Source organism: Astatotilapia calliptera, chromosome 7 (assembly GCF_964374335.1).
Source record: "Astatotilapia calliptera chromosome 7, fAstCal68.1, whole genome shotgun sequence".
NCBI classification, from domain to species: Eukaryota; Metazoa; Chordata; class Actinopteri; order Cichliformes; family Cichlidae; genus Astatotilapia; species Astatotilapia calliptera.
In genome coordinates this window covers 23,066,640-23,094,466 of record NC_137428.1, presented here as the reverse complement: position 1 = coordinate 23,094,466, position 27,827 = coordinate 23,066,640, and the positions used below count along the sequence as shown (strand labels likewise).

General features: G+C 39.2%; 1 protein-coding gene across 2 annotated transcripts in view; it reads left to right on the top strand.

The window, feature by feature from the left end:
• pappaa (pregnancy-associated plasma protein A, pappalysin 1a) overlaps positions 1-26,006 on the top strand; it is a 106,241-nt gene extending 80,235 nt beyond the window's left edge. The window contains exons 16-22 of one of the 2 annotated variants that reach the window (XM_080304252.1): positions 1,093-1,294; positions 1,410-1,644; positions 2,314-2,461; positions 2,654-2,769; positions 6,223-6,294; positions 8,227-8,325; positions 20,118-26,006. In XM_080304252.1, the coding sequence (XP_080160378.1) occupies positions 1,093-1,294; positions 1,410-1,644; positions 2,314-2,461; positions 2,654-2,769; positions 6,223-6,294; positions 8,227-8,325; positions 20,118-20,222 (977 nt within the window). In that variant the 3' untranslated portion in view covers positions 20,223-26,006. The remainder of the gene's footprint in view (positions 1-1,092; positions 1,295-1,409; positions 1,645-2,313; positions 2,462-2,653; positions 2,770-6,222; positions 6,295-8,226; positions 8,326-20,117) is intronic. The other variant, XM_026173684.2, reaches the window with a different exon arrangement.
• The last annotated feature ends 1,821 nt before the right edge of the window (positions 26,007-27,827 follow it).

Sequence of the window (27,827 nt, the reverse complement as noted above, 5' to 3'; positions counted from 1 at the left end):
CCAACCACCAAATACCTGCAAAAGGTCAGGCAAATCCTGAGAAGTCAGTTGAACTGGAAGAACAAGATCCGTTTTATCAACAGCTACACCCTGCAGGTTATCAGGTTCTCTGCTGGGATAATAAGCTGACCAAAGGAGGAGATAGAGGCCACTGACATCAAGACAAGGAAGCTCCTCATCATGCATGGAGGGTTTCACCCCAAATCCAGCACCCCAAGACGTAACACTAAATGTAAGGAAGATTTGGGGAGTGTCAGAATCACTGTCCAGGATGTGACAACAAACATCCATGAGTACATAGGAAGATGGCCACAACCAAGGATGATGGCCAGAGCTAGCAAAAGAGCCCTGCATGGTGACATCCAGAAGTCCTACCAGTGGCTGGACAAAGCTGGACTGAAAGATAGCGCAGAGGCACTAATCATGGCAGCACAGGAACAAGTTCTGAGCACAAGATCCACAGAGGCTGGGGTCTAGACAGACAGACAAACTGGTGATAGATAATCACACGGACATAGTAGTGGTGGACGAGCAGAGGAAGACAGCGGTAGAGATAGATGAATGATGAAGAAAGTAACAAGTAACCAAGTAACAGAACTATAAGGAAGAAGGAACATGAGAAGCTGGAGAAGTTTCAAGGGAAAAGAACTCAAGAAGATATGGAGTGGGGAGGTAACAGTGGTCCCAGTGGTAATCGGAGCACTTGGTGCTGTGGCCCCCAAGCTAGGCAAGTGGCTCCAGCAGATCCCAAAAACAATATTCGAGATGCGCAGTCCTAGAAACAGCAGAGATACTGTGCAGGACCCTCAAGCTCCCAGGACTCTGGTAGAGCACCCGAGCTTGCAGGATAGAGCGCCCACAGGGGCAAGAGGGGATGTTCTTGCTAATAATTTTAGAGGTTTCTTCCCACTGATTGCCAAGGAACACAGAAAAGACCCTTAAACTAAGACCACCTTTTTTCAAACAACCTCAAATTTGGCTTTGCACTACAACTCATAGTTTTGAAGCCGACTGCATCTGATCTGACCTAGTTTTACTGATTCACTGACCTGTATGCTTTTCCATTTATCCTTTCCTTTTTCGTTTCTCTAGGTACAAACAACACGCTTACCTGCCTCGAGGATGGTCTATGGTCCTTCCCAGAGGCTCTATGTGAGCTTCGTTGCCCAGCCCCTCCTCTTGTACCCAATGCTGTGCTGCAGACAAAACGTTGCCAGCAGTCAGACTTAAAAGTTGGCACACTCTGCAAGTACAAGTGCAGGCCAGGCTACCATGTTACCAATAAACCCAAGCGGTAAAGAAATAAACTGAAATTTTTTTTGTTCATTTTTTGCTACTTTGAAACTTTGTTCCCACATGAAATTAGGGTCTGCACGTGATTCAATTAATCATCTCTCTTTTCCTTTTAGGCGTGCATTCAAACGCCAGTGCACAGAAGACGGCACCTGGCTCGAGGGATCTTGCGAGCCCGTGACTTGTGATCCTCCACCTCCGATCTTCCATGGCTCCTATAACTGTACCAATGGGTTTCGTTTTGACAGTACCTGCACCCTAAACTGCTCTGACCCTGCTGGTAATACTGCTATCGCCGGCACAGGACGCTCTGCCCATACGGTGAGGCTGCTGCACCCTACTTGCAAGCAGGTCTGTCCATCTCTTTCCTCTCTGTCTATTCTTGCTTTGCCAGTGTCCTTGTCTTCTCTTTTTTATCTCTTCTTTGCACCCTCACAGTTCTTTTTTGTGTTGTTTGTTCAGCATAACTTAGTAATAAATAATATAATCACAGATAAATATAGTGCATTTAAAACAATTTGTACCACCAGGCTGATTCTCCAGGATTACTGGTAATGTTGTTTGTTTGGAAATCACTACAGACAAATTGTTATTAATATACTCTTGTGTAATATCATACATAATTACTAATGACCAATGATAATGTACTAAATTAACGAATTAATGACTGAAAAATAAGATACAGCCTTTATCCTGGCTGTTTTTTTCTGATACGTCTTTCTCTGCCCTGCCTGCTTTTCTCCCTGTCTCCCTTAGCCCTACTCAATTTGACGCCATGCTAATTAGATTGCTATTGATTTCCAGAACAGCCCTGCTGCCACAGACTTTTGAAATGTATACACCTTTTAATCTGTTCTGCCTCTTCGACGTTGTGGGTTGGATGCCTACTAAAAATTGGATTGTATTTCCCTGTACAGTGGCATGGCATCTCAGTGTCCTTGGCCTAGTAGTGTTTGTGCACCTGTGTGTATGTCTGTATGTGTATAATTATTTGTCTGTCAATATATGTGTTATTTTCAGGGCAAAGGGTCCAATGAGATCCGCTGTCGAAAAGATGGAAATTGGACAGGGTCGTTCCGCCTGTGCCCACACAGCCAAGGCCAGTGTTCTTTACCTCAAAACCTCCATTATAGCCTGCAATACTCATGCAAACGAGGACACGGCATAGGTCTGTATGCACAAATCTACTGTTACTTAATGCTTTTTTTATACTAGGTTCATCTTTCACACATTGCCAAACCATTGTGACATAGTCTCACAATGGTTTGGCAATGACGAGGAAAATAAATCTCGGCATTCGTGGTGTTGATCTTTCATTAGTGTAATTCTCTCTGTCACTTTGTCACACAAACAAACACAGGTGAGGAGTGTGAGCTGACATGTAGAGAGGGGAACAACGATGTTGTGATCCTCCCTCACAATATGACCGTAGGAAAAGTAATGAAGGAGCACTGGAGAAATCCACCTAAGTTGAAGGTAAGTTTGCATGTGTTTGTGTGCGCCTCACAGCTCTGAGAGACGCACTTCACGAAGTTCTGTGAAGCACAGCTCTTCTCCTTGGAATTTCACATATAGTTCCTTGATCCTGACTCCATCGCTTGCAATGCAAAATGCCAACCCAATGCCATACAAATATTTGGATTAGAGGCATAGCAACCTTTTAAAATTTATTCTTGACAACAAGTATGAAAACCTCCTGCTGCCCACTTTCCTTTCAGTCTTCAAGATGATATAGTAGTAGATATAGTGGAGAGATAATGAGGTACAAGAACTTTATTCCCAAGGTGTAAAGATTTTTTTCTAAATTCCAGTGTATTTGTCTTGCTGAAGAATTGTTGTGAGGCACTTGTTTTCACCCTCACTGCCACTGTGACCAACCTTATTCATTCAGGTTAATCACTGTTAAAGAACACTGAAGCTCACTGGTAATTGGCCTAATTTAGATATACCTTACAGGTACTTAAATAATAAAGTGTTCTTTTTTTGGCAGATAGCAAAACACAGAGGTAGGAGGCTGTGGTGGAGAAGGTCACATAGCACAGGACCGTACATTTTGTCTCTTTTGGGGCTCTCCGACACAACCATGGTGTCATTTGAGATATTCATGAAGATTATGGTTGAGGTCAGCAGCTGTGTAGAGGTACAGCTGGACTGTGTGTGTTGTCTAAATTCTAATTTTACTCTCAAAATGTATCAATGCCACAAATGTTGAATCTGCCTTAAGTACTTTTGTCAGCTTAATGCCCTTTTAGCTGTAGAACAAGAGACAGGTCTTACTAAATAGCATCGAGTTTTGAAACTAGAGAAGTCGCGCCTGACCAAAAGAGTACATTTTATTTTTCTCTTTTTTTTTCTCCGACAACACCTTTTGTTTCTGTTTCAGAGTCACACTGAGTCAGCAGTTGGTGGTGGATGCCGGGGGAGGGGTGGGTTAGGCCATGTGGACACGAAATGATCTGCTTTTATGGATTTGTGTAATTGATATGATTTGTGCTCAGGGGTCATTTCAAACCTGAGGTTATGCTGTTGGGTCCATCTGATAGTGTAAGAGAAGTCAGAGAAGTGATGTTGGTAGGATGACTGTTAAAGAGTAGGAAAGTGTGTTGAGGATAAGCGGTTAGAAGAGGTAAAGCTTTCAAGGTAATGACCACAAGTCTAAGCAAGTGTAATGTTTTGTTTTGTCCCTCCTTCTGCCAGCTCATCCTGTGTTGATATATCATAATTAATGCGAGCACACAGTCTCATCCCGAACATATACACGCAGTCATAAGCAACTACCGTAGCATCTAAAAGGGCTAACAGAAATTTGCCTTATGGCACAGGAGTGGCCAGGGGTGATCATAAATGATAAGAAATCAGTTTATATTCCTCCTAATGACTAATGGTCCTAGTCTGGCCACCCTATAAAAATGGTCTGCCACTCATGTGGCAAGATGTTCCCAATGGTAGCATGTTAGATTTGCGATCACATAATTGTCATAGTGCTATTACTGACATTAATGGTGAACCTTGTTCCTACTCAGTTAATTCTAGTATCAAAAAAAAGATGAAAAATAAAACTGAATGACCACCCAAGAGATAAGGATGCAAAAACACAGAAATACAAGATAAAAAGGGTATTAACAAAACAGAACAGAAGGATACTGCAGTAGTGGGAAGTGAAAAATAATAATAGTCATGGTGAAGGCTAACAGTTGTAATAACACCAGGAATGCTGTAAGTAGGAATTGGCAAACTATCCCTAGAGGGTGGAATTCTTCATGCACCATCTACAAGAGAATTAATGTCCCCACTTTCTAGTTCTACTTTGCTGAGCTGGAAATCAGCGTTGCCCACCTTAGTAAGTGATGTTGATTTATTGCCTTTAAACTAGTTGTATTTTGGTTCTTAGTGTGACCCACTTAGAATTCTCTCCTCCTTCTTTATCTCCACCTTCCCTCTTTCTTTTCCCTGTCTCTCTATCTATGACTACTCTGTGCCCTCAGCACCCTCCTCCCCCTTTATCAGCAAAATTACCCTGTCGGGCTTACTGCAGAATTAGTCATTTTCTATATGACATGACCTCTTCTGTGGTGGTGCTGAGATAGGGATCTATTTTTATGTGGTATCAGTCCCCTGGGGAGGCTTCAGAGGGTGAGGATCCCATACGTAGTGAGGGGTGAGGCCAGGCTACAATCATGGATTATCATGATTTACGACATTGCAGTGAGAGGAAAGAGAGAGAGAATGAGAGAGAAGGGGAGAGTTTCTAGATGACATCATCACTGTAGAGCACAAGAAGGAAAGAAAGAAAAAGTACAGCATTTGCAAAAAGTTTCACCTGAAATATAAAATAATGTTCTCAGTATTCCACCGTATATACTGACCATTAGAGCCCTTCCCTGTAGACGCACAGGCATACACACACACAGCAGGCATGTCTGGACTCAGCTATGCAGTACTATATCACAGTAGTAGAAGCATCACTCTCACAGCTCTCAGTTGCCCTCAGATGCTATGTTGTTGATTCTCTCCACCTTGAAGCCTGTATCTTTCTTTTTGCATTGATTTGCTGACACGACTGTAATGAAAAATACCTTAGTTTGCAGCAACAAAAGAAAAGAATGTCAACTTTGTGAGATATTGGGGCACAATGGATCTGAAAAATGGACCAGCTGAGGTCAGCGGGGTTTTGCTGCAAATGGTGCTTTTGGTCATGGCCAGTACTATATAAGCTCGATTTACATATCCTATAAGCAAAGCATCTGTTTGCCTGTTCACGTACAAATTCCCAACATGGGACACAGACTTTATGAGGTCACAGTCGTGAAATTAAAAATGCCCTTTCATCGTCATGTAACTATTTACACCCTTTACACCCTTATATTCTTGTACAGTGTATGCTTAGAAGGGTGCATTAGCACATATAGCTGTACATTCAGTGTACACATTGCTGTCCACCTGCCCTGAGCACAAATGTGTTCTGCTGCATTTCGAAGAGAAACACAGCAGGAGAACAGAATGGGATTCCACACATTCTGCAAAGATATTAGATAACCTGGTCCTCTTACCTCTGTGCTTCTGTCTTTCTCATGCTTCCAGTTCCTTATCCTCCTGGGGGTATGACTAAGTTATAAAAAACATTTTTTTTTAAGTTATGTCTTTTAAAAATCAATTTACTCGGTTTCAGTGTAAAGCAAAGGAGGCTTCACAAAAAAGCTTCTATGAGTAGCACATGAGCTCTTTTGATAACGTCTATGTTTCCCTGTCTTAGGGGTGTGTCCGTGCACAGCTTAAATGTGCCCATTGAGTTTAGTACGGTTAGGGATTATGTGGCCTGAAATCTGGGAAAAAAGGACAATCTCCTGGCAGGAAATAAATTGTACAGAGCAACTTTTCAAGCGTCAGTGTTTCTTTGTTTCAACCCACATATGTTGATTTATCTTACAGAGTATTATCTGTACAATGGGGCTGAAATGGTATCCACACCCAGAATTCCTCCACTGCATCAAAGGATGTGAGGTAAGGCATACAAAAATTTAATTTTCATACCTACTTTCTTGACTCAAACACAGGATATATGGTGTGTAAAGCTTTCGGTACTACCTTCTGTACTTAGTCCACCCTGAATGCTTATTAAGAATTAAGAGGGTACGTAGCAATCAGGTGCTGCTGATCAAATGCACTTGATTAATTGCTCATCAACAAGTGAGACTGGAACTTTCAGATGTGTGCTAACACAATGCTGCAATCTACTTATAACTGGACATCCGAGCAGATTCATCCCAAGGTCAGAATGTTAAAATTCATAACAGTAGAATTAGAAAAAAGCCTGAACAAGTGTGGCTTGTTTGGAAGGGTTCCTGGGCAAATATGGAACAGCTTAGGGGTGGTGATTTGGGCTTGTTTTATAGACACAGGACCTGGACAGTCACTAAGTTGACCGTAAACTTCTCTCCATAACAAAGGATTCTAGAATCAAATGTGAGGCCTGTGAAACACCAAAACCTTTCCCAAGACTGGGTCATTCAACAGGACAATGATCCCAAGAATAGTAGCAAATCTACCACAGAATGGCTGAAAAAAGTAAATAATCAAGGTGTTGATTATATCTGCAAATGTTGATTAACTAACATAGTTCTGTAAAGAAGAGTGGGCCACATTTCCTCCAAGTCTAAAAAAGTCTGATAAAATCATATTATCATATTACTTGAAATTATTATTTCAAGTAATAATGGTAAAGGTGATAAAGGTGGATATATCCATCCATCCATTCGCTTCCGCTTATCCTTTTCAGGGTCGCGGGGGGCGCTGGAGCCTATCCCAGCTGTCATAGGGCGAAAGGCGGGGTACACCCTGGACAGGTCGCCAGTCTGTCGCAGGGCCAACACATAGGGACAGACAACCATTCACACTCACATTCACTCGCACATTCACACCTAGTGGCAATTTGGATTAATCAATTAACCTATCCCCACAAGCTGCATGTCTTTGGACGGTGGGAGGAAGCCGGAGTACCCGGAGAGAACCCACGCAAACACGGGGAGAACATGCAAACTCCACACAGAAAGACCCCGGCCTGATGGTGGAATTGAACTCAGGACCTTCTTGCTGTGCGGCAACAGTGCTAACCACCGTGCCACCGTGCTGCCCATATATATGCTACTAAATCATGTGGTATGGTTAGAGTTTCACAGAACTGGAAAGAGTCCTGTGAAAACTTTCTTTTTTACATCAGTGTAGATGAGTTATAAGTAAAATCCTCAGACAATAGTTGAAGAAAGAAAACCAAGCAAGTCCATAATGAGCTTTCTTCCTTCTGGGACATATTGCTGTTATTAACAACTCTGCACAGGGACAGAAAACATTAGGCACTCACAAGTCATTTAAACATGTTGCTGATACACAGGTGTCTCTTATCAGACTTATATATAAGGTCCATTGAAGAGCTATTAACTAGCTATAATCTGGTGTAATGCCTCCTGAAATAATTTACACACATGACTGTGTCATTATGCTATGTTTTTCCCTCCATTAATGGGGCATTCACAAGTGAATGCAACATCTGAAGGAATTCCACCTTACTTCATGGAAGAATGATATCATCCACTCATTTTGGCCAATTGGATAACCTGATTGGTAACCCAAGCTGAGAGGGTGGGGCCAACCCAATAAATCAAATTACTGGAGCATTTTGTGCAGTGAATAGTTTATGGTGTCCTCAGTTTGATTTACGGGTCTGGGCGACTAAGGGCTTAAAGAGTCAGATTGAAGAATGAGGAAAATGTAATGTATCAGATTTATCAGCAAATTTATCCAGAGGCTTCTAAAAGCCCCAAAATGCTCAAGAGAAAACAGCAAAAGACTCTGAGAGTTGTGGCAGCAATTAACAAGGCAGGATGTTCTTAGCTCAGTGTCTGTGCCTAATTGCTTGGCTCTTTCTCTTTGATATAGCCATTCATGGGAGACAACTACTGTGACTCAGTAAACAACAGAGCCTTCTGTAACTACGATGGAGGAGACTGCTGCCAATCGACTGTCAAGACTAAAAAGGTTAGTGGCATTTATTTACCTGGAAATTAGACCCAACCCCCCCCCCCCTCTCAAAAAAAGTACTTATCCCACCTCCTGCATATGTTTTTATCATTTTACTCTACTGCTATGCATTCGGTGGAGGTTGCATGATATCTTTAATAAGCTTTGATACTTGTGAAAATCCTATTTTCAGTGTACTGTAATGAATCACAGTGCTCTGCTGAAAGGTATAGTATTTCAACCTTTGGACGATCTCTAAACAATTTCTTCCTTCCATTGTCTTGTGTGCACTGGTAGACAGATTACAGACCCTGAATTCAAGAGAGTGGGAGGTTTTAGACTTCATCAATAGTGCTCGCAAAATACCACTTGCTGCGGTATTTTGTTACTTAATCTGTTATTTTGTATAGTGTGTTCACACAATTATGTGAAATTTGGGTAGTAATTTTACTTTATTTTTAGTATTTTTAGACTATTTTAAGTAAAGGCTGTAGTTATTTGATGAGTACATCTTACTTACTTTACTACCTCATTCTAATAATAAAAGAGAACTGTCATTTTATCTATGCATTCGTTTAATCTTTCAAGAATTTTGTTTTCTATTTTTAAAATTCAGCATTGCATTTTTAAAAAATGATGATTTCTGTGGTATTAACTCCCTAAATTCTGAGTGGTACTTTGCCTGTCTCATCCCTGCCAGCTATTGGCAAGAATTATAGATGGATGTGTAGTTTAGCTTCTGGGCTGCAGCATCTGCTTTCCTGGCCTGGCCTGTTTCTCTGAATCTGGTGAAAGACTTTGGTTGTACTCCCAGCATATCCATCTGTATGTCTGGCTAGATTTATATTGAAATTGATGTCTATCACTGGATATGTCACTGTGTCTTAGTGGACAGCTTTGTCGTATCCCAATTTCATGTTTTTGGGATACATATATAAATATTTAGTAAGGTTGTTAGTTAGCAACTTCATCTTTAGCATCTATCTATTAAATCACTATGAATCTATCTTAAAATACAAATTCTTTAATTTTCTTCTTCTATTTATGTGCTATTGGCTTCTATCAGAATGCGATTCAAAATTTGAGTCTTTGAGTTCTTTCTTTTATAAGTTAACTATCAAATCTAAGCCATTGTATTCCAAATGCAGCAGAGAGTTGATGAATTGTTATCAAATTGCAAAATCTTCTGACCCTTTGGGCAGAACTTGCATAACGCACTTTTGTTGATGGATCCTATCAGGAGAACAGGCCTTATTTTTTGAGAGTTAGAAGTTATACATCAAAGGGTAGCATGGTCTAATGTTATGTTTGGATGGAGCAACACATCTACAGTTTAAAACTGAAATGCTTTTGAAGGTTTTGACATCTGTGTCTATGTTCCAGAAATTGTTTAGACTAGCTGAACGCTAAAGAAATCTTGAAGCACAATCAAAAAGCAGTGTCCTCCACAAAGGCTTATACTCTATACTCTAAATTTAAGAAATTAAATTTGTATCAAAATTTAATGGGTCCTTCTGTTGCTCATATACCGCATGCACCAAATTTGATTACATTTCACTAGGTTTCAGGGTAACCTTGCTTTCAACTACACATACACACAAATTACATGGGCCAGTGCCCTGCCAAAACAAATGTCTATGCCCCATCTCAAAACTTCAAAGAAAGCGATCCCCATCTGCACTAGTTTTAGCATTTTTTTCTTTGCCCATACTCTACTTCTTCACCAAGAAATCAATTTGGAAGTTTATGCATGGTCTTGTCAACAAGAAGACAGACAAACCTACAAAACTCAGTAACATCAGAAATACATTTTTGCATTTTGCATTCATTGAAAAATGCTTTTCAAACCATGTGCACAAAGAAGTAATCTCCTCATTTTATAACTGTCAACCACAGAGCCACGTACTGCACAACACAAGATCAACAGATTCAGAGAAACCTTTAACTATATTGACAGCGTACTCTATATTAAACTTGAGCAATAGTTTTAAAGAAAAAGTCTCAGTATATATCAATATAAGAAGACGCATGCGAGAGAGATATACTTTTTAACACACAGTCCCTGAGGTTTACAGGTTTTAAAAGAAAATTGAACAAAGAAACATTAGGCAAAGAGAAACATTTTGTGAAACCACCCTCGTAGTCAGTAACAGCTGATAAAGATCTGCCGATACTTTATTTCTTCCTTGGTGACGCTCTCCAGGCCATTCACCACAGCAACCTTCAGCTGCTCTTTGTTGCCGGGTCACTCTGCCTGTAGTCTTGTTTTAAATCACTATGAATGAATTTTTAATGGGATTTATGGCTGACTTGGTCAGTTAAGGAAATTCTTGATTGTTTTTGGTTGCTTTTGGCTGTTTGTTACAGACCTGAATGATGAAATATCATACATTTATATATATTTGTCTCAGTTTGAACACACAAATATTATTGTAACATCTTGCAACAAAAAAAGTGGAATTGTGTCTCAAGTCCATTTAGTATGTGTGAATCTTAGTATTCAATAGTACAGCATGCAAGTTTACACACAGCTTGTAATCTACAGTTTGTTTATTATGACTTTTCTTCCCCTGCTGGGGCTCAGACCACCTGCTGCTGGTAATCATATATGGACACGCCTCTGCCCAGGCTGAGGGGAAAAGAGCATTTCTAACATTTCCCCAAATAACTTTGTTGCCTCCTAATACTTCAATATATTGGTAATAGATAGAATAGTAGTAATATGCTATTTATCAGCAAAAATGTCGAGCAAAGTATGGTTTTACTTTCCAGAACCTCAATTGTTGTGGAGGAATCTTGCAAGGCTTAATGCTATAGTATTTCTAAGCCAAAGAAACGGCACACTGAAAGTCAATAGTGTGATCCACAAAACTTGTACAAAACTATTACTGAAATAACTACACAAATTAAGCGTGAAACCATCCAGTGAATGCTATTATTACTAATAGTCATACTAGAAATAACAATGAGGTGAAGATAAGCTCCGTGATCTTCACCGCGATCTGCTATAATTCTTAATTTTCAAAGAAATTGGAAAGTTTTATCCGTTTTTCTTAATGGCTCTAGGCTGTTCCCCTGGGTTTACACCTGAACAATGCTTGTCCAAATTCTATTTAAAGACATTATGCATGGACTGCAACTACAACTGGCTGGTGTTTTCCACTAGTGGGTCCCCTGCAAATTATTCAAGGCATTTAAAAAAAATTATTCTGAAATAACCAGTTGTAATTTGATTTATCAGATGCCAGGAGCAAGGGGCAAGGAAAGGTTACTGTGGGTGAGAAAGAAAAAGGAAACACTAAGGAATTAAGCTGATATGTGAAATTGATATAGGAACAAAGGAAAACCAGATGTTTGACATTAATCCCTTTTCTTGCGAGCACATTGCTTAATTGATGCTTTTTGCTCGCAAACACATGTTGCTTAATGTCTTGGCCAATATAAACATACCTTGTTTTCACGAAACTCAATTTAACCTGAATGCGAGTTTTAAATTATTACATTTTAACAGCCTTCCTGACAATCTTTATATGTTACTTTGATATCGCTGCCCATATTTCCTCTCTATTTATTGTTTTAGTACTTGCGTTAATAAGACATTTGGATTTAGTTGTTTATCTCATATTCTCACAATCATTCCTTTTTGATCAACTCAGACAAGTCAGTTACAGGGCGTTTTGCACCTGATGCTTATTTTCTACAATCCATGGCGATTAACCCAGGACAGAGATTCATAAAAAAAAAAATGTTATATATAATAAAAACAAATGTGTAACTCATTACAGATTCTGCTTTTCTGACCTGCTGATTAATGCTTTTCCCAGCTGACAAAGACAGACAGTTTTTATCTCTTCAGAGTGAAATCAATGTTCCCATTCAGACCTCAAATAAAGACATTGTTCCAGCTCGCTTACATGTGCCTAAACACGTATTTCATCAACAAAGGTTTTGTTTCTGTGACACTGTGATTTTTTTTTCTTGTTGTTAGCTAGAAATTTTTTTTTAAGTCATCCACAGTTGTCTTAATCAGAGACAATAGCATAATCCTTTTTTGTCTGTCTTTGATACAGTACATTTACTCTGCTATAATGAAATACAGTTCCATGCATTAAATTAAATGAAGTTATTTGTGAGGTGTAAATTGCATTTTTTTTTATATTTAAGTACCTGTGCATTAAATTTACTGACTAGAGACAAAAATAACTTTTTGATTTTTTTTGCAATATCTCCGATGTCTCTTTGCAGTAGGCTCCTTGACCCAGCTGGTTGTATTCTGGTTATATCCTATGTAAAAGCAAGGTTACTGAGTGCACACGTTGGTTTGCCATTAAATAGCCCTCTTCCGACAACTATGTCGCTATTTATGGATGTAAGTGTTGATGTGAATTTCTGTTCAATGTGATTTTCTGTATATGTAGACAGCAACAGTTTCATCAGATGTATAACATGTAATTGCCAACGTTACCCCACTGCACTCTCCAGCTAACTGCTATTTTGTCTCTGTCCTGACAGCCACGTGGTTAATTTACACAGATAATGAATTATAAAAGTTGTAATGTAATTGCACTGTAATAAAATTTCATAAATAAAGCAAAACCAACAGATAAATGATTGTGAGAGAAGAAGAAGTGAAAGCTGTGTACTAAATAGAAATGCTGTCATGCAGTTAGCATTTTTTTAACATTAGCGTCAGCATTTAGGAAATATTTACTAGTTGTGGCTCTGGCAGTACAACTAGTACAAACTTTTTCTACATAGACAACAAAACCCAAACGCCAGTCAATGCCGTAACACAAAATAATTGTTCGTTAATGTTGTTTGTGTAAGCTAGCTAGCTTTTGCCATCACCTTCGACGCTGAAAATGAATCTTTCTTCCGCTGGCTTCTTAACGTAGCTAACATGGTGACCATTGAGGGTGAGAAGAGTAGTTTTTAAATACCTTTTTGTCTAGTATGAATAAACTGAGTAAAGGTGGTGCAGTGTAGAGAGCGTGAATGCACATAGGAGCCGTGATAGTAGCCTACAGAAGAATGAGAACCAGCAAAGGCCTTCTCAAAGACTAATGGAAAACTCCATAGGAGCCCAACGCCCCACCCCCATCTCTGCATTCCCTCATTCATTATCTCATTATCATGCAGTCTTCCCTTCACACATTCCCACTTTCAGTCACTTGGGTTGTCTTTTTTTTTCTCACTCTCGCTTAATCTAATTCACACACAAACAAAACGCACCTGAACAGACACAAACCATCAGTTACTGGTCATTCAGTAGGAATTTTACTCTTGCTTGTTATTGTTCCCAGTGTATGTCATTGAACTTACTGGTGCTTTATTTTCATAAAACCACAGACAGATCTTGTTTGCCTGATTACTTCTATTTACTTCTCTATTTTGGTAACAGAACAAAATGGTTTTCCAACATGCACTCATCATCGTATATCTTTTCTATGATTTGAGTCCGTCCAGCAAGTCTGTGGATAATAAATAGATAAATCAACAAGTATTCACCCTCACTTCTTTATTCTGCAACCAAAATCCAAAAAGGTCATGTAATGGTCAGTAGTTTATCATTTTTATGTCAGTTCAATGATGGAAGAGATACAACACAATTCATGAAAACATCTGTACACCCCAGTTAATGAAAGCCGCTTAAAGTGACTTCTTTACCGCTGTTGCACGATTGTTTATTATTATGCTCTCCGGCATCACAATCCATGCCTCTTAAAATGTAAACTGATTCAACAGTTCAATGTGAAAAATCTTAATGTTTGGAATGTAATACAATTTCCTCCAGACACAATCCGGAGCACTTTGTTTTCTTACCAAACAAAATCATATTAAAGGAATTATGTAATTTTCACTTAAGTTTTCCAGAGCTTTCTCTTTTTGCATGTTCGTTCAGAATTTATTCCCGATAAGAGCTGAATAACAGCTGGAAGGGGGAAAAAATAAGGGGAAAATGTACTGAAAAGCAACGGACCTCGTTTACTTTTCTTCCACTTCCCAGCAAATACTGCTATATCCCTTTGTTTTGGTAATGATTTGTGTATTAGGAGTTCTGGATGACTTGCTGTGTGTTGTTCAACCCCAGGAGCTTTGAAGGTGCAAGGACTGGCTGCACGTAAGGTCACCACAGGATCTCCCCTTAATAGTTGCAAGCTGTTGGCTGGATTTGGACAGGCAGAGAGGAGAGGAAGTAAGGGTTATGGAGTGTGCCTTTCTGAGGGTTCCCTGCACAAGACCCTTTTTAGCCCCCCCACCACCTATTTTGGAAGGAATTCCTTTCTTGGATATAGTTGGCCTCTCTTTGAGAACATTTTATGAATGTGCCTGTATGTTTTTCTGTCTGATTTGGGTCTCGGGTGGGCGCTGAGATCTTTCCCAGCCCCTCGCCGCTGTTTACCACTCTCAGTCTAGCACAAGTATGCTCAACATATGATTTGCTATGTGTCATGACTGATGCTTTTTGTTCAGGTGACAGTCTGATATCTACTAACCGCTATGGCTGCAATCCATCTTTTGAAACAAAAACAAATCCTGTCTCTATGTAAGTCACCTGGAAACACACAATCTTTAACACATGATCTTTTATGAAAAGTGGCTGTTGCTTTTCCACATGGAGGCCAGTGTACTGTGATAGAATTCAGATTTTAATGGCATAGTTTCCTTTAATTCCTACTATTTATTTGTATGAGTATGGGGAGCAAGGACTGAAGGTGGACTGGGCAAAAAAGCATGAGAGAGAGGGGAATATAAAGAGCAGGGCTTTTCTACACAGCTGAGCAAAGGTAGTTACACAGCTGGAGGACACACTCCCCACAGGTTTTAGGGGTTTAGGCTGGTAACGGATGCCAAGTGCTTGCATTTGAATTGCCAAAAGTTAGTTATGTGTTCTTTGGTTCTTAAGTGGCTCTTTTTCCTTCCATATCTAATCTGTAACAACTTTATTTTTGCCCATTGTTCTTTCTGTCTCTCGCTTTCATTCCAATTTTGTATTTATAGCATAAGTCTGTGACTTTTAATTTAAATTTCTTAATGGCCTCGGTTATCTCAGACTCATATACTTGTAAGATTTCACTGATAATTAATTTTTAGGTTTTTCAGTACACTAGTGCTCTTGGTGCTGTGACAAACAATTCTTTGAAATCTTCAGACCTGTGAATGTAATATATGAATGTAGGAGCATGAACATGCCACTGGTTAGGTTTTGCTTATATCTTAAATTCTAGATAAAGACTGAATAAGAAAGCAAAACATCTGTATTAACACACTCTAATCTATAATGACATGTAAGCAGCCATATATATTTTTATAATTCCCTCTAATAATCTTATTTATGTAATTTACGTAATAAACAGTTTGGTATCTCTAGATCTCTAGATAAGCCATTTCCCTTTCTCCCAGCCCTTTGCCCAAAAAGCCACCTTCTTTCCTTTAAGCGCTGGCTTAAACGCACAAACTGCAAACACAGACATGTCAATAGGAACTCTGTTATTTCGTCCTGTTCCTGAAATTGAAGGATGTGGCTCTGACAAAGTCTGTGTTCTTCTGAAGGGCTTTCATGTTGCTGTCAGTGGGTGTCCTCGCACAGGCCTTCTCTAGCCCAGGGACATAGGGCAGCACGATGGCCCCCAGGCCCACAAGGCCAGTCAGTCAGTCTAATTTCCCAGCCACCCTGAGAGAACCTTAAGTCAGGGCCAGATGTGGCAGCTGGCGCAGCCACCCTGGAGGTCAAGGTCAAAGGAAACCATGTCAAATTTGCCACCCACCATCACTCTCTAGATTGAGAGATAAACAGAACTGCCCTTGGAGGAGAAATAAAGGAATGGGAAGTGTATTGAGATATTGTGCTGCAAGAGAAGGGGAATAATAAAGCAAGACACAGCAAGCGAGACACTCCAAAACAAACAATGTGGAAGTGTGAAACTCAGAATTTTTGTAATTAAACTAGGAAAGAGTTGTACCGGAATGAGGAACCCCATGTTCTTGGCTTCAAAATGCTACAAAGGAAACTCTGGTCATGCATTTGACAGCTGTTTTTGAAGTGTGTCTGGCCTTGGGCTTGTAAAGTCATCACACATAGGCCTCATTTTCTCAGAGGAGTCTGGGCACTGCCCACCTGGCCCTGACATTAAGAACACCGCCCCCACACATAAACAACTTATTTTATACCTAATTTCAAAGGAGAACCTGCGTCACTGCTCCTCTGTGACTAGCATGCTCCCCCACAGACCCGCTGTCAATAAAGTCCCAATTCTTAAAATTATTGCCCCTATTTTATGTCATTTGGCACCAATGAAGGTATAACATTTTGGTTGTAAGCATTTTCTTTTAACTGCAATCTAAAGCAATTTCAAATTTTGCTTTTCTAATTTTTTTTTAGAAAAGTACTATGAAATCAAATTTTTTATATATATATTATAAGGCTAGCACGCCTTATTTCAGTCATGCAAGCCTTGAAGCGGGTCACTGACCCCTGGAAACTACTGGCCACTGTGGAAAAGTGTATAGTAGATGTATAATACAAGTTGCTGGCAGCTGCTAGTGTGAAACTGTCACAAACTGGTATGTAGCGGTATATGGCATATTGGTAAATGGCGCTACACAGAAAATCTCTTTGCAAATGCGTCGGTTTCTAGCAGGTAGCTGCAGTCACCAGAAGTTTGCACAATCACCAACTACTAGTGAGTACAAGTAGTTGACATTAGTTTCCAAATTATTGTTAGACAGTAGCTCTCGCTGGTCAGGAAGACTACTGTCGTATCTGCAAACACTCATCAAGTGGTAATGAAATTCTGTACAATGTAAACTGTACACTGGATATGAGCAGATTCCATGCAAAATGAAACGTGTGGCTGAGGAAAAAAGGCTACGCATTAGAATGCTTGACTCCAAACTAAATGCTGTTCCTTAACACTGCAACCAACACATTTCAAAAGATGCAGTAGCCAAATCAATGCTACAGGGTGTTTTTGGTGCAGCACCCTCTTTTTGACTCACTGGAGATAGCCAGCAACCTCCAAAAACCACTTTCCAAGCGATCAGAGGATACATATTTTTCCTAGCCACTGGAAGCTGGTTGACTGATCTTTACGCCTTTGTGGCTGAAGCTGTAATAGCTTAGAGACTGTTTGCTTATCAGCAGGCCACCTTTCTTCCAGTTTTACCTCACTCTCCCAAGCTTTGGACCTCTGCACTACACAATTCCATTATAGTTAAACTGAATCTAATGAAAACTATCAGAAACTTGAAGATCTGATAAAATTGTTTAGTTGTAGACAGGAAATCAATCAGTGTGTGATTGTAGATCAAATTAAGTTTTTAACAGCATCTTTTAGTTAATGGGAAATTCAAATTTTTAGATAGTATGAGCTCATGGTGTAATTTGTAAGATGGCATAGGAGTAGTCTCAGTAATTATACAGCAGCTACTCCGTATTTAGTTAATAGCACAATGATCCTCTCCTGGAAACAACTCATCCTCTAGTAGCCAGATAGCTTTCACTAATAGCTGTCTTTGTCTTGAGACGTGCTGTTAGAATCTGCTGGTTGCACTGACCAGGTTCTATACATTTTCAGTGTATACTGAAACTCATTGTGCAAAAAATGAAGTATCAGTCTGCTCTAACGTGAAAGAAATGACATTGATAGCAAGCCTAGGACAAAATGCAGACATCCTTGGTTCACCGGCTGCCTTTCACTGCTTGGACCACACGTGTTTCTTGTTTGGCCTGCAGATGAAGGACACATTTTGTGTACCGAATCAGCTGAAGCAGGCCCCCCAAGAGGTGGGCAGACAAGTCAGCAGCAGCTGGTGCTAGTGACGCATTACCATCGTTATCTAGTGACGTCAAAGCCAGAGGCAATGTCCACTGATCTTCCGGTTCTGTGTTCACCTGCAGGATTTCACTTTGACATAAGACTATCAGAAAAAACAAGGGGATCAATTGCTGTAATAGTATGGTTAATATCATGAGTCTTCTATGAGCAGAAAATGTTGAAAAAAAGACCAAACACTTACCTAAAGTCACCTCATAGTAGAATGACACTACTGTTTGATGGCATCACATAAAGTACTGCAAATTTCTAGCATGAAAAGACTTGTTAGATGTAATTGCCCATTAGTTTCATGGTGCTACCCTTCTCAGACATTTTTTTTTCTTATTTTCATATTTTACCACCCCAATTTCAAAAAAGCTGGAATGTTGTGTAAAATGTAAATAGAAACCAGTTGCTGGACATTTGGGAGAGGAATGTTGTCCAGTTCTTGTCTGATAGAGGATCCTAGCTGCTCAAACAGTCCTGGGTCTTCTTTGTTGTATTTTTCTTTTCATGGTTCGCCAAATGTTTTCAGTTGGTGAAAGATCTGGACTGCAGGCAGGCCAGTTCAGCATCTGGACATTTCTACTATGAAGCCATGTTGTTTGACAGGCCTTGATTAAAAAACATGTCATCCATATGGGAGTATATATTGCTCTAAAACTTGTATATGGCATTCAATATCGATGCATCTTTGCAGATGTGCAAGCTGCCAGTTTACACATCTCTTATGTATCCCATAACATAAGAGATGCAGGCTTTTGAACTGAGCAGTTACATCAAGTGGGATGGTCCCTTTCCTCTTCATGGTCCAGAGCATACAGCATCCATGTTTTCAGTAAATAAATACAAGTTTGATTGCTGTGACCAAAGAGCAGCATTGAACTTTGGTTCATTTAAAATGATAATATGGCTTCTTCTTTGAATGACCGAGCACACAAAGGATTTCTGGAACTGTTCCTGAAATCATGCACTGATAACAGAATCATGCCAGTTTTTAATGTAGTGTAACCTGAGGGCCCAAAGATATCCAGATCTTCAGCTTTGTCTATAGTGCTCCATATTCTTTTGATAATATTATGTAATGTGTCTTGATGCATGCTCAATCCTCCAGATATGGACATTTCAAATAGTTCATCATCTGGTCATTACTAAGTGATGTGAGTGGCTTCCTGTCCTCCATGCTGATGTTGGATGCTAGGGATGCCCAACTCTCTGTGAATGCTACTAATCGTCTTTGATCAGTGGTTGTGATCAACGGTCATGACAATGGACATATTATGATTATGAGACTAACCTCACAGCTCATTGTTTGTCAGTGGTGCTAGTGTCAGTCATTGTGCAAATGTACTGTTTATAAGGTTGGGGAACCCTGCAGTCAGCTGAGACTGAAGAAGTCACTTGGATGAATGATGAAACATTTCTCCACTAAAAACGCTATGTCCAGATGCAAAGAATCAACTTTTTGGGATTATGCATTGTAGTTGATATTTGTTTTGTGTGATTTGGGATCCACTGCCCTTCTATATTCATGAGAAACTCTGCCTGTCTAAGATGCTGTTTTTATGTGGAGTCACATTACTGGATGCTCCCATTTAACTTAATTAGTTGTAAAATGTTCCTGCAGAAAATGGTACAATGGTTTTCTATCTTCTATTGAAAATAAAACATTGCTTTATGAGATTTGCAAATTATTCCATTTTGTGGGTTTTTGGTTTTTTTACACATCGTCCAAACTCTCTTGGAGCTGGTGTTGTACATTGAGGTTATGAAGAAGTGTTACTATAGTGACGTTGAGGATGTAACAGTTTAGCTTCAGGATTAGGTAGGGTTCAGGTTTTGACTAAGAATATTTGGACAACTTCTGTTTTGAGGATAAAGAGCATGTGTTTGTGTTTGTGAGCTTACAACTTCATAAGCATTAAAAAATGGATAGATGGGCTCTAAAGTTGGCAATTACATATGAATTTAAGTTTGTCATTCTCTACGCAGGTGATTCCATTCCCAATGTCCTGTGACTTACGAGATGAGTGTTCCTGTCGGGATCCCAATGCTGTAGAGAACAGAAAGGATGAGCATGTCCACTACCTGGGGTGACCAACCTTAGCAAGGACCCTTTGTTCAACAACCTAGGACCCTTTCCCCAACACCACATAGCCAAAGTGGCTGAGGCAGACTCTCCTTCATCCTCTTCTTGGCCTTCGATTTCCTGCACATGCTGCTTACAAGGCATACCTCTCCATCCATCCATACTGCAACCCCAACCTGCTGAAATGCCTCCATCTCTCCACAACCGAAAGATACAGAAAAGAAGATGGGACTCCATAATACCTTCATTTTTCAGCTTAAAGGAAAGTAACCCCTGCAATACATTAAATCATTAAAGTACACATTAAGCAAAGCAAGAAAAAAAAACACGAAATAAAATGAATTACATGAAGCAGACATTTTTGAAAAAAAAAAAGAGAAAACAAAACAAAACAAAAAAAAGAACAAAAACAACAACAACAACAACATAACCAAGCCTAGGTAGCATGCCTTTTGTTGAGTTTTGTGCTGGCTTTAGTGTCTATTTTAGTGACCTTACTCTACAATCAAGTGATTGAACCAAAGGTATATCAAAATGCATACGTCAAGGATAGCATTGATTGTGTTTCAGAAATATGAAGGAAGTTAAGACAAATGTTAAAAATAATCCTCACACACTCTGAAAGCTTGTTCAACTTTTTTTTTGGAGGGGCTAGAAGTTGGTGCTGGTCAGATATTCTATATCTGTGTGTCACCATAAGTAAAGTGTGTTTCTTCACTGGCACATCAGAGGCTTTAGGTTATTTCGATCTTGGTGGGGAATAAGAGAGCCATGTTAATTTGGAAGTCGCAGATTCAACACACTCACAAAAACCCAAAATATAAAGGCGCACACAAACCACAGCTAGCCACAGAAACAGTTTCCGAAGACAATTTCATAAGTATAGAGCAAAATCCCAAAAGCATAGTGAAAACATTTTAGGGCTTTCACTACTGCCCATCTTCACATAATAACATTTAACTGGGTTAGACAGCTTTGTCTTCCTTGCTGCTTAAAGTACCTCTTTACAGCATTCATTCACACTTGTATGTTTGCTCATAATACATTTTCTCACATTAACATAGACTGCATTAGAACACATGTTGACAACACCACATATAAAATGCACTAAGAACTTTAAAAGAAATCCAGAACCTCAATTGTCCTTGCGTCTTTCACCTAGTAACCCCCCCCCCCCCAAAAAAAGAAAAGAAAAATACAACATACATTGATCACGACTTAAGGAATGTCATCGATAACACCTCACTTTGGGCTCGCATGATTTTAGTTTCAGTTTCAACTCACCCCTTGCGACGCTTGATAAGAACTTTGTTACCTCAAGCCCCGATTCAAACAGTTTAAACTGAAATTAAAAACATCCCAGTCCTTCTCCGAATGTAGTAAGTGCTTTCCTGTAGTCTGTGGCTTCCTTGAGCACACAGTACTGCACAGCACAGTCACACAGGAGTACTGAGTTGAAGGGGTGGATATAGTCTGTGAGAGAGAGCGTAGGTCAAAGACCATATCTGCCCCACAACACATTGCTTATGTACGCAATCATATAAACAGGTTCTCTTTCTCTCCCCCTCAGGACTATTGGATGCCGTAGTATTCTAGCTCTGCAGGCAACAAGGTTGTACATGAAAATGACATTTGGATGTATATGTCAACACGCCATTTGCAGTCACAACACAATCAAAGCTCCCTACGTTTTCTGGCTGTGTCGTCTTTAAGTAATTTTTAAAACTATTCTCTTCAGTACAAAGTGCACTTGCTTGTTCTGATCAGCTCTTCTCAGTATTGTGAATCTTGGGTTTTCTGGCCCCATTGTGCTAGATTTTGTCAGACTACACGGCTGCTACAATAGCACGGTATCTTATTACTCTTCTATCCAAACACATACACACGAGTTTTATTCTCATGCACATTTGATAATGAAGGCTGCTTAGCATATTGGTCCAATGTTTGCTGCTCCTATTTGGCTGAAATCATATTCATGGCTTGAATATACATTTAATTTCATTAAACTTGGGCCAGTGGCACAGTCCCTGTGACAAACATTAGGCTGCTATAGAATTCCAGATCATTCTCATAAATACGTGGTCCTAAATTGTAGTGTCAGCGCAATAGAACCAATAAAACAAGTCAATACCAGAACATATAAAAAAAGTCAAGGTATTATTTTCCACCAAATATAAAGGAAAAAAAATCAAGATATTGTGTAAATATTGCTATATGTTCTTGGACAGGAGGGTTTTTTGTCCTTTTTCATGCATTTCATTTTAACAAAATGTCATATTAAATCAGTGTTTCTACTATTGACCTCAGTTACTGCACTTTCTAGCTGTCATGTAAGAGGGGAAAAGTAAATATTTCAAAAATGTTTAGACGCTGCTATTGTCAAAATGGTGACCTGAATCAAACTGTATGATATTTGGCCATTTGACTCCTTGTGTTGCTATTCTGTTGTTTTGTTTTTTTCCTTTCTTGTATCTGACCTATATGGTGCATTTGATTTTATTAATGAAGTATGGAGGTGCTGTCGTTGTGAAACATATATCCCTTTATGCATAATCCAATGAAGCCCCAAATCCAAGACAACTGGATACACATTAGTACACATTTAAAAATAGTTATCACGTAATTAAGATCTAGTTAGATTAAAATTTTATTTATCTTTAGTTTCCTTGGTGTTTGTGTAATATGTTATCTAAGGCCGAAGGTGAACGTTGTGCCAGAGAAACCAAGAGATGTTGAAGAAGCGTGTAAATGAAGAAATTCCCGTTAACAGGGACTCTTGAAAGTCTTTGTAAAGTCATTTACAAAGACTTTTAAGATTGCATTTAACACTTTATTGAATACCATATAGTCCTGGTAAAAATGTCTTATATTATATTATCAAATTATATGTAATATTAGTACTCCAGATTCTGCTGCTTTACACAAAACTGTCACCAGTGGGGGGAGACTGACCTACATTCACTACGCCATACCAGTAATATGCAGTACTGTGGTTCATCATTTGCCACTGAGGTTACTGGAAAGCCATTCCAGCTGGGATGAATCTGAAACCTGTCATTGGACCCTTTCCTTCACTCTATAAAAAAGAGTAATCTGTTGTTGCTTCCACATACTTAGAATCATTTAGAAATATCCTCCTCAGCCATTATGTGCATCATCAGCTGATATCTGGATACCAAAACAAGTGATTGTTATCACCAAGAAAGTCTGCAGAATGTGACTGAATGTCAACTTGCAAATTATTTTGTTTATATTTGAAAAGGTACCCATAAGCCATAGCTAACCACGATAGTCATGAGAGAAATTATACAGTCGTGCATTGGATGAGGACGTCACCTCTCTACTGTAGTCATCACACGATCCCTTGCTGTACCTCATGCTTGTAATGTTTGCTGCTTCTATATTTTTGGTATTTTAGCGACATTTTGAGTCTCATAACAATGGTGTAAATAGTAGAACTATTTATTGAGAGTGTTATACTTTTTTAAGTTATATTTAATGTCCATGTAAGTTATTTTTTACGTTGTTCCTATAAACCAACATATTATAGGTTGCAAGTCAAAACTGTCATTCTGTCTCTGTTGTCACAGTATATTGTGATCAATGCTGTCAAGCACTGATAAGACATAAACAGTACAATTTAGACCAACAACCACAGAAAGAACTTCTCTCGTTGCTCAATATGTGTAGATGGATATTGCTTGCAAACAGTGATGATTCACCATATTTAAATGTTACTGAGTGCAGTGTATTTTTTTATAATCAAAACTAGAATGTAAACGTTTCATTTTCTTTGTTTCTCATTTTTTGTAAAACACACAGAGGCAGACAAGCAATACATTCACACACACACATGCAGTGAGTTTTAACCACATAATGGCTGAGTACAACTACAAATAATGTAACAAGTAACGTTTTGAGAAACCATTGTAATGCACAAGGAACAGGCAGCTGAGGACAGAAGAACGTTGGCAAATGGCAAAGAAAGAGCTTGAAAATTAAGGGGAAAATTGGACTGGAGGTCAGTAGGCAGGTGATGGTGAGCGTTCTTGGATGGCAGAAAAGTAGAAGGTGGGTAGGGGCAGAGGTAGGAACGGGTGGACTGCTTTTCCTGGCCTGTCTTGCTATTTGTCCAGGTGTGAAAATGTGTACTCACAGAGGCTGCCCCTAAGCCAGAGGTGGCCAGCCTGACTGGCAACACGCCGAGGCCAGTGAGTCAGAGTTTCTCCCGGGGTTGGCAACCATATCTCTCTGGGACTCCTACCACCCCTCCCACCCCCTTGCTACCTCTACCTCCCCACACCTCGACACACTGCCTCATCTGTCACTGTCAGGCATGCCTGTTTAGGGCAAGCAGGGTCAAGCTTGCCCTGTGAAAATTAGAGAGGATGTTTGCCCAGCTTACAGAGTCTTTTGAAGCTAGGCTCAAGCAACAACAGTTCGCCTCACCTACAGCATATGCTTATCACATAATATGACGTTTATGGCAACGTTTTTTGCAAGGCTTTAGTAATTCTCCACATCTCCATCAACAACTGTTTGTTTTTTGCTTTTCATTTAACACCTGGCTTTTTATGTTATGTTAAAAAAAATGTCGGAAACGTTGTGTCTAACTCATTTAAAGTGCAGTGGAGAGTGCGAGAAAGTGTGTCTAAATACCTAATGTTTTTGCACAAATCTTTGTGGAGAAAAATACTGGTGTGCCATCTCGTAAGAAATTGTCTATGCGTGTTGTAAGACATGAAGTACCTCTCACAGGCCTCTTGTTATAGAATGGTCCCTTATCTGTTTCCTAAACCTTCAGTAGATCAATTAAAAAAAAAAAAGTTGGATTGCCCTTTTTTTCTGAGTTGGACCTACAAAAAAAAGTGTATTTGCATAGTATGTGGGTATCTAGTGGTATTACTGCAATGTTTCGTACTCAGTTGCTCAACAAATATATTTTAAGATGTAAATAGTAATATTATATGATGATTGTATTTGCAAACCATGTACTAACTGTTTGGGAGTAGGTCTCCGATTGATTTTTATCATAACTATTATACAATGAAATGAACCGTGAAATGTTGTGCATTGTGTCAAAGTATCACCTGCAAGACAGAAAAAAAAAAAAAAGAAAAAAAAACTAAACAAAAAGCAAAAAAAAAAACCCCCACAAAAAAGTGATGCTTTACCACACCACTTGTCTGCATTTATTTGTTCCTAATGGCTTAATTCTAGTACTGTTGTCAGCTGTCTTAACCATGAATTGAATTTATCCATTGTGTAATAAATTATTTGTTTTTTAGATGAATAATATCATAACAATTTCTTAGCAGTCTGTTCAGATTCATCCTCATAATTAAACTTAACATTATTATGTATTGAAAAGTTCCTTTCACATTTGTCTGAGTTGACTGACACTAACCAACAAAAATTTCATTTATCTTCATACTGTATGTTACTGAGTCTTATCCATATGCTTTTGTGTTTGCTGAGAATTTCACTGACACTGTAAAGGTAGCCATCAAACTCAGTGGGCCCTTGCTCCCTCAGATGACCTCCTCTCACTTTTTTTTCTTACACAGTATGCACTTTTCAGGCACATATACAACAGACTGGACTTTTATGTTTCAGCCGATTGTTCTCTCTGTTGTCACAGTTGCAATTATATATTTTTTGGTGCTCTGGTACATTGCAAAACATGTCTGATATGTGCTATATTTTCATAAAAGAGTCATAAAGATGAGTATCATGTTCATTTTGCTGTCATTTATTGTGTAGAAATAAAACACTGGTTAAAGTGAGCATAATGCTGGATGTCTGTGGTCTGTTTTTTTTTTTAAAAGTTCCAATATTTTTTAATCATTGACAGACAACGCTGCATAGACAAAAAGATGTGGGTCCAGCCTTGTAAGTAGCTAGCAACTTCCTTTTGTCAGTGTGTAAGAAGCTTGAACAGATTCAAGCTTCAGTATAAAACCTTTCCAAATGCTGTCCCCAAATTTCAAGGAATTTCAGGTCATTCCTTGAAATTAGATTAGCTTGCTAGGTCTACGCTATAGGTAACATCAGCTGGAAGCAGCGGGCCCTCATGGGGTTTAAATCACACTCAACACTGCACTCCATAAGGGTCCCCAGGCTAGACTCCAATGCAACTTGAGCCTACTTTGGAACTTGACAGAGAGACATATAAACAAAGCCATACTGACTTGGATGCCTCTCAGCTTAATACTGTGCTACTGTGCCAGCCAAACCAATGCGAGAGGCTGTAGCTCAGGTGGTAGACCAGGTCGTCTACTAATCAGAGGGTTGCTGATTATCAGATACTTTGCTATCTGATACATCCATCATAGCATGAATGCATGTGAATGTCAGATAAAAAGCAATTGCAGACAAAGTCCATAGAAGAAAGTGCTTGTGCGAATAGTTGAATGAGGCAAGTTGTGTAAAGTGCTTTGAGTGCTCAGAGTAGAATAGCGCTATATAAGAACCAGTCCATTTACCCATGTGGTAAATATTGGATGAACAGAAGACCATGTCCACCTTGACCACAAAGGCCCTGGTAGCTCAGTGCTATAATATCAGATAATAGAATAAAGCAACTCAAAACTGGCATCTGGTGGACACAGCAAAATGGCTCTGGAAAACGAAAGCTACTAATACCTCATTTCTAACTGGTCACCCACCTTGCATAATAAGGTGGCCACAGGAACTATGATGGAAGACCAAGTTCCTGCATGGACTGTGCCATGGACAGTGTTGGGTAAGTTACTTTAAAAAAAGTAATTAATTACTAATTACTTAGTCAATATTGTATTTAAAATACTTATCTAATTACTGTGTCAGAAAAGTAACTTAATTACTAAATAAGTAATTTAACTAAATACTTCTTAAAATCCCTATAAACCTTGAGTGGGCAAACAATAGAAATTAAACTCTTTAAATAATAAAAAAAATTTTTTGAAGACGGAGACTCTACAGTCTGCAGATGTAGCATCTCCTCCACAATATAGCCTGCAATCATTTTTTTAAGCTCACCTTCAGACGCTTTCTGTGCTGCTGAAGTAAAATCAAGGTTTATATATTTTATTTATTGTTTACTCTATTTAATTTGTAAAATATGTGTACACACACACACACACACACACACACGTAGAAAAATATTTAGTATACACATCCAGAAATGCATATACTATTATATATTGTACATATATTTATTAGTTTCAGATGTAGCCATTCTTGTATTTTGCTTGTTACATTATTGTATTTTGCACAACTCTGTTGCTTGTGAAGCTCGCACACAAGAATTTCACTCACATGTACTGTACCGGTGTACCTGCACATGTGATGTGACAATAAAAGTGATTTGATTTGATTTGATTTGAGGTTTGCCTGCTTAGCAGGAGTTGCCGTGGAGTTATCCATGGATGATGAACAAGGATCACTCAGAAGTGTTCATATTACTGTAATGTTCTCGTCTGCTTGTTTCAGAAAAGTGAAGAGACGGGAATATGTCCATTTCATAAAACAGCCACTCGCTTCAGCCGAGTCCGACATCTTCCGCTTTAGAATACGACTATGCAGCAAACTGGCGCGAAATGACGTGAACCTGCACTACAGCGATGTTAAAG